This window comes from Leptopilina heterotoma, unplaced genomic scaffold (genome assembly GCF_015476425.1).
Source record: "Leptopilina heterotoma isolate Lh14 unplaced genomic scaffold, ASM1547642v1 Lhet_243, whole genome shotgun sequence".
NCBI lineage: Eukaryota > Metazoa > Arthropoda > Insecta > Hymenoptera > Figitidae > Leptopilina > Leptopilina heterotoma.
In genome coordinates, this window is record NW_025110958.1 from 642086 (window position 1) to 653020 (window position 10935).

The 10935-nt window shown below is 25.3% G+C and overlaps 1 protein-coding gene across 1 annotated transcript; it reads left to right on the forward strand.

Moving 5' to 3' along the window:
- The first annotated feature begins 292 nt into the window (after positions 1–292).
- On the forward strand, positions 293–10719 carry LOC122503084. Its single transcript, XM_043613508.1, has 12 exons — positions 293–564; positions 1196–1306; positions 4037–4179; positions 4253–4378; positions 4458–4606; positions 7113–7209; positions 7291–7482; positions 7600–7767; positions 9553–9700; positions 9814–9911; positions 10045–10143; positions 10358–10719. The coding sequence occupies exons 2-12, from the start codon at positions 1216–1218 to the stop codon at positions 10688–10690; spliced, it is 1644 nt and encodes a 547-aa protein (XP_043469443.1). The 5' UTR covers positions 293–564; positions 1196–1215; the 3' UTR covers positions 10691–10719.
- Positions 10720–10935: the final 216 nt, after the last annotated feature.

Below are 10935 nucleotides of genomic sequence, written 5' to 3' on the forward strand. Positions count from 1 at the left end.
ACGCCCCAATACTGGCAATTATAATTTGCCATGAAAGATACAAATTTTTTGCCATTAAAGTGCCAATAATGAGCCATTACTGGGCCGATGGTCGGCACATCACTGGCAATTGTCTTTTGCCATTAAAGATTCATCAACTTTGCCTTGAATGTGTCATTATTGGGCCGAGAGCTGGCCCAGTCTTAAAAAATTTGAAAATCTGACCATTGGCGCCATCATCGGCCCAGCAATGGGACGTTTTGAACACCAGTAATGGCCCAGCAACTACTCTCTAAATTTGAATCAGTGAAAATACTACTGAATCAAACAGTAATAAAATATTTCACTGATGAATCAGTGATTGAACAGATTTTGACTAATTAATTCAGTAGTTTCTTGTTACTGAATTAAATCAGTGAATTCAACGCAGGCGCAGAAGCTATTGACAGAAGAAATTAGTTTTCACTTACCAACGCGTGCGTCAAAGCGTCTGTTTTGTGTTTTTTTCTTTTGCACTTCGTGATGGTAAATAAAATTGTTTAAACTGTTGCAAAATAGTTCGGAGAAATACAAATAGTGTTATTCGTAAGTATTTTACTAATTATATATTTTCGTATTTATGTAATTGTTACAGATAAATTGTATTGCTTTTCATAAAGAATTCTAACCTAAAATTTAGCATTTGTAAACAAAATTTTCTACTTATATTTAATAACAATTATATACACAATTGTATTGCATAAATTATGAGATTTGATAGAATAGAAATTGACGTTTTAAAATGTGGTTTAACCTTTTCTCAAGCTTAACTTTAAAATCTCACATTAAATAGAAAGATTATTGAATTTTTTTTAGCTAACTATTTCTTATGTATTATTTCAATATCTAAGTAATTTTATTATTGTCATTTAACATCATCAAAAGTATAATTATTATATTTAACTGAATTATCTTTTCGAAAATTAAACTTATATTTTATCTCAAGAATGATATTTGTAGTTCAATTAGAAAAATCGGTTATAAAAAAATAAATTAGAATTTGAAAAAACTTTTAATTTACTTTTATTTTATTTTTCATTAGTTAGTAACTGTTAAAATTTTTTATTATTTATTTCATTAGTTATTATTTTATTTTCATAAATTAAAACCAAAAAAATTTTAGGACTATTTTCTTTAATATATTTTATAATTAATTGTTAATTTAATTTATTTTTAGATACAATTTGGAAATAAAAAATGAATTTCGAGAGCTTGACGGTCGAGGAGCTAGCGACTCACTTAATAAATGGCCATAATATTGATCAGGAAACAATTGAGATCTTGAAAGGTACATAATTAATTTAAAATCACTTAAGTTCAAAAGTAAAAAAATAAATTTTTATTAAATTTATCTATTTTAATAGGAAAACAAATTTTATAATATCAAATATGATTTTTTGCCTTACTTTGATATAAATACTTTTAAAAAATGGAGCGTATTCGATGTTTTAAATGCAGAGAATTTGTAAACGGAGGTGTTGATGGTTTAAGCATACATCTAAAATTTAATCATGGATATACAATAAATAGAGGTTATGGTAATACTGGATTTGAATGTGCACAAGGTGAATGCCGAAAACGGTTTGCTCTTTTCAGTTCATTGAGAAGACATATTGTACAAAATCACTCACAACATGAAGAATTCGAGGAAAATAATGAATTGTTAAATGAAAATAATGAATTTTTAAATGAAAATAATGACAGATTTGAAAATGAACTTGAGGTTGAGAATGCTAATAATGAAGAACACAGAGATTTTGAATTTCAAGAATATGAAAATGTAAATTTCGACATTCATTTGCGTTCATTAGTAGCATCTATGATAAGTAGATTACAGTCAAAGCCTTCCATGACTGGAGCAACTGTAGCTGACGTATTAGACGAATGTGAGCAATTGTTAATAAATTCAACGCGCTTTTTACAATTTAAAGTAAAAAACTTTTTACGTGAAAGAGAAATTGTGAATACTGAAGAAAGTCAAATCCTGCTAGGTCATTTCAATTTCGAAAATGTTTTTTCCGGACTAGAGACTACCGAACAGCAGATGAAGGTTCTAAGAGAAAATTATAACTATATTGACGCCATAGAAATTCCTCTTGGTTACAGGGAAGATACAGTCCTTGACAGAGAATCAGGAACCTTCATTCCAAAATTGATAACGGAAACGTTTCAATACGTTCCAATAATTAAAGTTTTATCACTGGTTTTACAAAGTGATGAAGTTAGAAACTCCATTTTATCGGAAACTGGGTCTGAAGAAGGAGTTCTTAATTCCTTTGTCGATGGTCAACATTTCAAACAACATGAGTTCTTTCAGAGGTATAAATCCGCCTTAAGAATCGAACTCTATTTCGATGATGTTGAAATAGCTAACCCCTTAGGCTCAAAAACCGTTATACATAAAATGGGAGTCGTCTTATTCAGAATTCAAAATATGCCTGTTCATATGAATTCTAAACTAGGAAGCATTCATACAGTTTGTATAGCTTACAGTGACGATATAAAAAAATACGGTTTTGAGAAAATTTTTCAACCATTAGTGCGTGATATAAAAAAACTGGAGTCAGATGAAGGTGTGACCATTCAAATAGGAAATGAAAATTTTGTTCTTCGAGCTAGCATTGCTGGATTATGTGGAGATGGGTTAGCTATTCACCAAGTATGTGGACATCTTGATCCTTCTGCCAATAAATTTTGTAGAACATGCCTCATAACCCGTGCAGAACTTCATCGAAAAGATTTTACACCGAAACAAGAAAGAACGAAAGAGATTTTTGAACAGCATGTCGCTCAAATAAAAAATGCAAGAAATAGAGTACAAGAAATTATGACAGAAACAGGAATTAAAAATAGCTGTCCATTAAATGAATCGAAATATTTTCACAATTCGCGTAATAAGATTTTTGACCCAATGCATGACTTTTTACAAGGTATTGTACCCATGATTTTGAAATTAGTTCTACATCAATTTGTATTTGTGGATAACTTGTTCAATGTTTCGTATTTAAATAATCGAATTTCTGCATTTAATTACGGCGTAACTGAATCCAAAAATAAGCCTTCACCAAATTTTACAGAGGCAATACTTCGTAACACCAATGACCATTCTCTTCCACAGAAAGCTATGCAAATGTGGTGTTTGATTAGAGTATTTCCCTTTTTAATTGCTGAAAAAGTAGCCCAGGGAAATAAATATATGAATATAATCATTTTACTTCTACGAGTGATGGAAATTGTCATGGCACCTAAGGTAACAAAAAGTATTTTGCCATATTTAAGGAACTTAATCACAGACATGTTTAAAGTCTTTGGAAACTTATTCCCTACTGTGAATTTTATTAATAAATTTCATCACGCAAGTCACTACGCAGATTTTATGGAGTGGTCAGGCCCAATGTCTCTTTATTCTTGTATGAGATATGAAGGAAATCATGCTCCAATGAAACAGAGAGCTCAAGTTATACATAACTTTAAAAATTGTCCAAAAAGTCTCGTCCGAATTTATCAAACCACTCAATCTGCATTCTGGGGAGCAAAAGACGTTCAACTTCATACTGTAAAATGTGAAGAGGGTGAAATCGTAGAAGTAGCAGATTGTTTAAGTTCAAATGATTTACAAAACCTTGGTTTCTTAGAGACAGATAAAGTTTTTAGTTTAAAGTCAGTAAGAGTTGATGGCGCTCTTTATAGGACAGGTTTAGTTGTTTGCCTTGATGTAAAAGGTGAAAAAGACATTAACTTACCAAAATTTGGATGTATTAGAGAAATAATAGTCTTAAATAGGAGAGATGTGTATCTCCTGTGCATTCAATGTGAAACAAATCACCTTGATCCTGATTTAAATGCTTTTTCTATTGAAATTGATGAAGAAAGGGGTTTAACTTGTTTTGTGTCTACAAATGCTCTTGGTCATTACAAAACATTCTCTATTTGGTCGCACGCTATGTCAAATGAACTTTTTGTTAGTTTGCGATACCTATTACTTTAAAACTTATCATAATTCAATCATATTTTGCAGACCAGTATATTGATGGAAGCAGTTTCTTAGAACTAACACTAACCGATTTAGTGGATTTAATGAAAATAAAAATTGGACCTGCAAAAAAAATACAAAAAGTAATTAAACAGAATAAAGGAGCTAACATGCAAATGGTCGAAAATGTAAGTTTATTACTTGATTATATTAGCACTAAAGATTCTTAACACTCGACAGTAAACTATTATATTTTTCTAGGTGATGGAGTTTATTGTGGATCCACAAACTGGAGCATTAGATGATGTCCCTCCTGTTGCAATTAATGTCCCTCAAGCTCCACAACATATTAATCGACCAACAACTGGGGAAGATATTCCATTTTCAGTAAGTATCTTTACAAAATTGATATTAATAATTTTTACATATAGGGCAATGAAATAAGTTTATTTACATTTTTATATAGAAATATACAACAGTCAGGGAAACACTGGAACAACACACTCAAGGAATTTCTCTGATAAGTGCTATTAACAAAGGTCATTTTGGGGAAGAAGACCGACGTGCCTTGGTACGAATATTGGTTTCGGAATTGATAAGCAAATATGAAAATCTGTAAGTAATCATACACATAATAATAATTAATTCAGGGTGGCCACATGTCAGTAATGCCAGGGAACTGTCAGTGAAACAAAATTTCTATCAGTTAAGTCAGGGAAATAAATTTTTTGTCAGTAAAGTCAGGGAAATGTCAGGAAAAAAAATTTGTTGTCAGAGAATTTAAGAAAATTGCGACTTTTTTGACTTATTTTCAAAAATTGTGACTTTTTGGATTTTTCTTCCAAACATTGCAACAAAATCCCACAATTTTTAGCAAAAAAAGTGCAATTTATTAGGATTTTTCTAATGCGAAAAGTAACTATAAACAAATCTTTCAAAAATTGTCTTTGAATAATTTTTTAAGGAAATTAAATTTTTCAAATATATCTATAATAAAAATCTTTTTGAATAATTGAAATTTTGTACAATTTAATTAAAAATAATTAATTTTTTCCAAGTATTTTGTTGCATTTTTGAAAATCAACTTTTGAAGAATTTTCATTGAAAATTGTAAAAAGAATTGTATTATATCAATAATGTTAATGAAAAATCTTTAGATGTAAATTTAAAAATAAAAATAAGCTTATAATTTTTCAAAATTCAATATTTTAAGTATTTTTAATTACATATTTCCGAAGATTCAAATATATATACTAAAAATAATAAAATTTTAGAATTATTTTTAACATTTTGAAGAAAAAAACCATGTTCAAAAATTTTTAATTAAAATTTTTTGAAAAATTAATTAGTTACTATAAATTATACAAAAATTCTTTTAAGAAATTCAATTATTTTTGAAAAATTACATTAAAATATTGTTAAAAACTAAGTATTAGAATTTGATCATTTTCAGAGCTCGCATTGTGCAACTTTTTCGACATTTCTAAGGAAATATGATTTTTTCTACTTTTTTGTGAAAAAATGCGACTAATCGACTTTTTCGAGATTTTTTTTTAGTAAAATGCGACTGAAATTAAAATTTTTTTTAGAAAATTAAACGAAAAAGTTTTATTGAAAAAAATGTTCTTTTACATTTATTTACAAATTTCTTTCAAATTTTTCGAAAACATCAATAACTTCTTTTTTAAATAAATATTTAATTATTATTTTTAAAAATAATTGAAATCGTGAGGAAAATTTAAAAAAAAATTTTGAAAATAATTGAATTTCTGCTAAGAATTTTCTTACTTTTGAAGATAATTGAATTTTGCAAAGAATTTTGTCAGAACTTTAGAAAATAATTAAATTTTCATGATGAATTTTATTATTTATGAAGATAATGATAATTTTGACAAGAAATTTAAAAAGAAATTTGGAAATAGTTGAATAACTGCGAAGAATTTTATTACTTTTGAAAATAATTGAATTTCTAGGATGAATTTTATTATTTATAAAGATAATTGAAATTTTGACAAGAATTTTATTAAAATTCATTGCAAATAATTGAATTTTAGATAAGAATTTTATTATATTTATAATTTATAAAAATAATTGAAATTTTGAACAGATTTTTTTTAAAAAAGTTTAATAGTAATTGAATTTTGCAGAAGAATTTTGATATTTATAAGGATAATTGAAATTTTGAGGAGAATTTAAAAAAAATTTTATAAAATAATTCAATTTCTGAGAAGAATTTTATTACTTTTGAAAATAATTGAATTTTGCAAAGAATTTTATCAGAACTTTTGAAAATAATTAAATTTTCATGATGAATTTTATTATTTATGAAGATAATGATAATTTTGACGAGAAATTTAAAAAGAAATTTGGAAATAGTTGAATTACTGCGAAGAATTTTTTTACTTTTGAAAAGAATTGAATTTCTAGGATAAATTTTATTATTTATAAAGATAATTGAAATTTTGACAAGAATTTTATTAAAATTTTTTTTAAATAATTGAATTTCGGAGAAGAATTTTATTATTTGTAAAAATAATTGAAATTTTGAACAAATTTTTTTAAAAAATGTTAAAAATACCTAATTAAAATTTTGCAATGAATTTTATTAAATATTATTCCGGATTGTTTGATATTAATGATTTTTTTACAATTTTGACAATTTCGTGTTTCCTTTAAGACATTTTTTCTAAAATTTCATGCGACTTTTTTCCGACTTTTTCCGAAATTTTATGCGACTAAAGCGACTTTTTTGAGTCTTAAAGACGATTCGAGCCCTGCATTTTTATTTATATTTTTTAAAAATTCAATTATTTTTAAAAGATATAACCAAATCTTAATTTTTTAAAATTGAAAAACTATTTTATTATGCAATTATTATTAAAAAAAATTGAATTCATGAAGGTTTATAATGATAATTTTTAGAAATTATTAAAATTCACAAATTTTATTCATTTTCCGAAAACATTCATATTTTTCTGAAAAAGGAATTTTGTCAGAAAAAGTAATTTTAATAGCAGTAAATTGTCAGAGAAATGTCAGTGAAATTGATAAACTGAAACTTGTGACCACCCTGTTAATCCTCACATTTTTTAAACTCAAAATAATTTGTATATTTTTTTAGATATCCTCCAGATGACGCTAAATGGGCTTTAGCTAAAGCTATAGTTAGGGAATTTCCTTCCTTAAGAGATGTGAGTGTACCTGGATCAGCGGGATGTGTAAGTTTTCTTAGTATCTAAATTTTTCTAAATTTTCTTTCTAAATTTATGTTATATTAACGTTTAAAATTTTAATTTAAGGAACACTTTTTTGATAAAACAACCAGAAAAGGATTTCTAGAGTTTAGACTCTGGAATGCTCGAAAAGTTGTCAGCCCTTCAAAAAAAAAATATGTCACAACAAAAAATAAAAGTTCCAGGACGAAGAAGACAAGTGATGCAACTGTTGCTGATGTGGATAATTTGTTGCTTCCGGAAGAATTAGAAGAAAAAGTACAGACACACTATATATAAAATTTATACAGATTTATAAACTTTTAATATATATTATATCAGTTTTTATTTATTTCTCAATAAAATTCTTATACTTTTATTTTTAATCTCTTGTAGATAACTTGGATGCAACTCACTATGCCTCGTGTTGATAAAAAAAGGGGGATAACTGATTGTTTGATGGAAACTTATAATGACAGACGCAACTGGATTAAAACTGAAATCCCTACGATTCATGACATTATGTCGAAATACCCACGGCTGTTTGATTTTAATGGAGAAATGGTAATCATTTTTAAATAACTACTTTTAAGAAATTTTTTTGCAACTAAACAAAGTAATGAAAATTGTTTTATGAAAGTTTTATAAATTTTATTTATAACAGGGTTGCCACAAACATTTAATTTTATTTTTTCTTAATTTCCAAACAAAGTTTTCACTTTTTCCCTGACCCTAAGGAATATTCTGATTCTCTCTAAAAATTATTAGATACTCAAAAAAATGTTCTATTACATTTATTTACAAATTTCTTCAATTGTAAAAATATTCGAAAACAACAATAACTTCTTTTTTAAATAAATATTTAATACCAATAAAATCTTTCGCAAGAATTCACTTATTTTTACAAGTAGTAAAATTTCTCAAAAAATTCAATTATTTAAAAAAAATGTAATACAATTCGTTGCAATAATTCAATTATTTTCATAAATAATAAATCGATTATTCGGTAATTTATTTTTAAATCAATTTTTATTAGAAAATTCTAGAAGAATTCAATTATTTAAATTAAAAAATAAATAATTTATTAAATAATTGAATGTTTGTTAAAACTGAATTCTCATAAAGAATTTTATCAATAAATTTTTAAATAATTTAAATCTTTTTATAAATTTTAATAAAATTGTTAAGATCAATTGTATTTTTCGAGGAATTCAATTGATAAATTGTCTCAAAAGTAATTAAAATCCTGCGATGAGTTTTATTATTTATGAAAATAATTAAAATTTTTAATTTTCTCAAGAATTTTATTAAAATTTTTTAATTTCGGAGAAGAATTTTATTATTTATAAAAATACTTGAAATTTTCACAAGATTTTTTTCTAATTTTTGAACATAATTGAATTTCTGCGAAGAATTTTATTAATTCTTTTGAAAATAATTTAATTCTTGAAACGAATTTTATTCAGATTAAAAAAATTACTGAATTTTTGTGAAGAATTTTATTATTTATATAAATAATTGAATTCTTGCAAAGAATTTTATTGAAGTTTATAAAAATAATTTAATTTCGGTGAAGAATTTTATTATTTATAAAAATAATTGAATTAATTCAAAGAAATTTATTAATAATTTTGTAGATAATTGAATCCCTATAAACTTTTGCCAAGATTGAAATTGAAATTTTGACGAGAATTTTTTTTTAATTTTTGAACATAATTGAAATTGTGCGAAGAATTTTTATAACTTTTGAAAATAATTGAATTTTTAGAATCATTTGTAACTCTTCCAAAATTCAATTTTTTTAGTATTTTTAACAAAAATTCTTCTATCAATCTAGTATTTATGAAAATTGTAAAAATTATTCATTAAATAATAATTTATAAGTAATAATTTTATGATAGTTCTTAAAACATTAAGTTATTTGAAAAGAAATTATTGTAAGTTACAGCAAAAATTGAAGGTTTTGTGTTAAAATTCGTGGGAATCTTATAGTTTACGAGGCAAACAAAAAAACATCAAAATTTAGAGTTTTCTCATGAGTTTTAAAAATTCATTTTTTCCAGTACTTTTAATAAAAATTCCTGAGTTTTCCCTGAATTCCTTGACTTCCCTGACCTGTGGCAACACAGTATAAGTAAAAAGTATTAAATAATATTAATTCAATTTTTCACTCGTATGTGGTATTTTAATAGTAAGTTTCATTAAATCTATCACTCCGAGTTAGATAAAGAAGAAAATAATAAATATAGCTATTAATAATTTTTATATAATTTTTACATTACCTGACAGAGTAATCGATTTACTCAACTATACTAAAAAAATATTAAATGTGTCTTAAATGTTGTTTAGATCGAATTGGAGTTCATAAAGTTATTTACCGAAGAATTAAACAATAATTTTTTGGCTCGTTTCCCAACATACTACACAGAAATTATAATTGGATATTGCAAAACAAAGCGTCCCGATATTTTTCGGAAAACTTCTGTGTTAAAAGACGGTCAGTTTCAATATTATTCGATTTCAATTCATAACCAATATTCAAAATGTAATATTTTTACCGTTTATTATTATTTTTAATGAATTTTTACTATAATTATTTGTGTTCTATAGAAAATTGGAAAGCCTTAGCAATTTTAGATGCACTGCTGCCTTCTTCTAATTTTATAAAGAAAAGAAAAGCCAACGAAATTTCCAAAGGCAAAAAAAAGGTCAGTTCCTTTTTTTGTTTTAATATTCTTTGCACTTACATCAGAAAAATTAACACAGTTCTTTAATTAAATTATTGTACTATAAAACAATTTGAAGAAATACTTTACTTATTTTCCAAATTTATATTTGCAGGCCAAACTTTCAGAAAATCAGGCACAAGAAAAAATAGTAGCTGATGTCTGTTCATCGTCAAACAGTTTTCCAAACCCAGATTTAATTAGAATTCTCCCGGTAAGAAAATTGTTTTCATTTAAAATTCTTAATTTATTTCTTCTTATAATTCTGCAATGTAAATTGTATAATTTTAATGTTGAAAATATCACAAATTATTTTTAAAAGTTGACTATGATGGAAAGATTTCAAAATAGTTAAATTTTTATATTCTTTGTAAATATTTCTTGAAATATTGTATGTATAAATCTTATAATGAAGGAATTTCTTTCAGGAAGGAACAAATGTTACTGATTATATTCAAAACGTAATTAAGGAAGCAAGTGGAAGTCTTCAACCTTATGTTTTATGTGTGTCAGGTCAAAAATTGGATAAATATTTTATCCAAGTCGATGGAAAATTAATAGAAATTGATTCTAATGCACACCCGATCACTGCCTTTGACATTCTTTTTAAAATTCATTTTGTGACAAATGTTGAATTTGCAGATTCTCTTTTTTTCTTTTATAATTTCATAGAATATTATGTCTACAAAAGACAAGTGACATTAAAAAATTCTGTTGCGTCAATGCATTCTTCACTCAATAATTTTAAGGAACAAAACTAAAGACAATTTGATTGTTTTAATTTTTAAAAAAGTTTAGCTTTATGCAACTTGTTTTTCGATTTACAAAAATGTTCAATATTCATTAATGTATCATTTAATAAAAAATAAAAATTTTGTTTAATCTTTTCTAAAAAAATATTTTACTGATTTAAATAGTACATTATTGATTTTAACTAATTGATTCAGTAGTTTTTACTCACTGTTTCAATCAGTAATGGTTATATCACTGATTGATTTAGTAATAT

What these genes read in the sequence shown, in the direction of transcription:
- LOC122503084 (XM_043613508.1), top strand. Translation starts at nt 1,216, where the DNA reads ATGAATTTCGAGAGCTTGACGGTCGAGGAGCTAGCGACTCACTTAATA. An exon ending in CGGAAGAATTAGAAGAAAAA is followed by an intron (nt 7,483 to 7,599) that starts GTACAGACACAC and finishes AATCTCTTGTAG; the next exon opens with ATAACTTGGATGCAACTCAC. An exon ending in TTGATTTTAATGGAGAAATG is followed by an intron (nt 7,768 to 9,552) that starts GTAATCATTTTT and finishes AATGTTGTTTAG; the next exon opens with ATCGAATTGGAGTTCATAAA.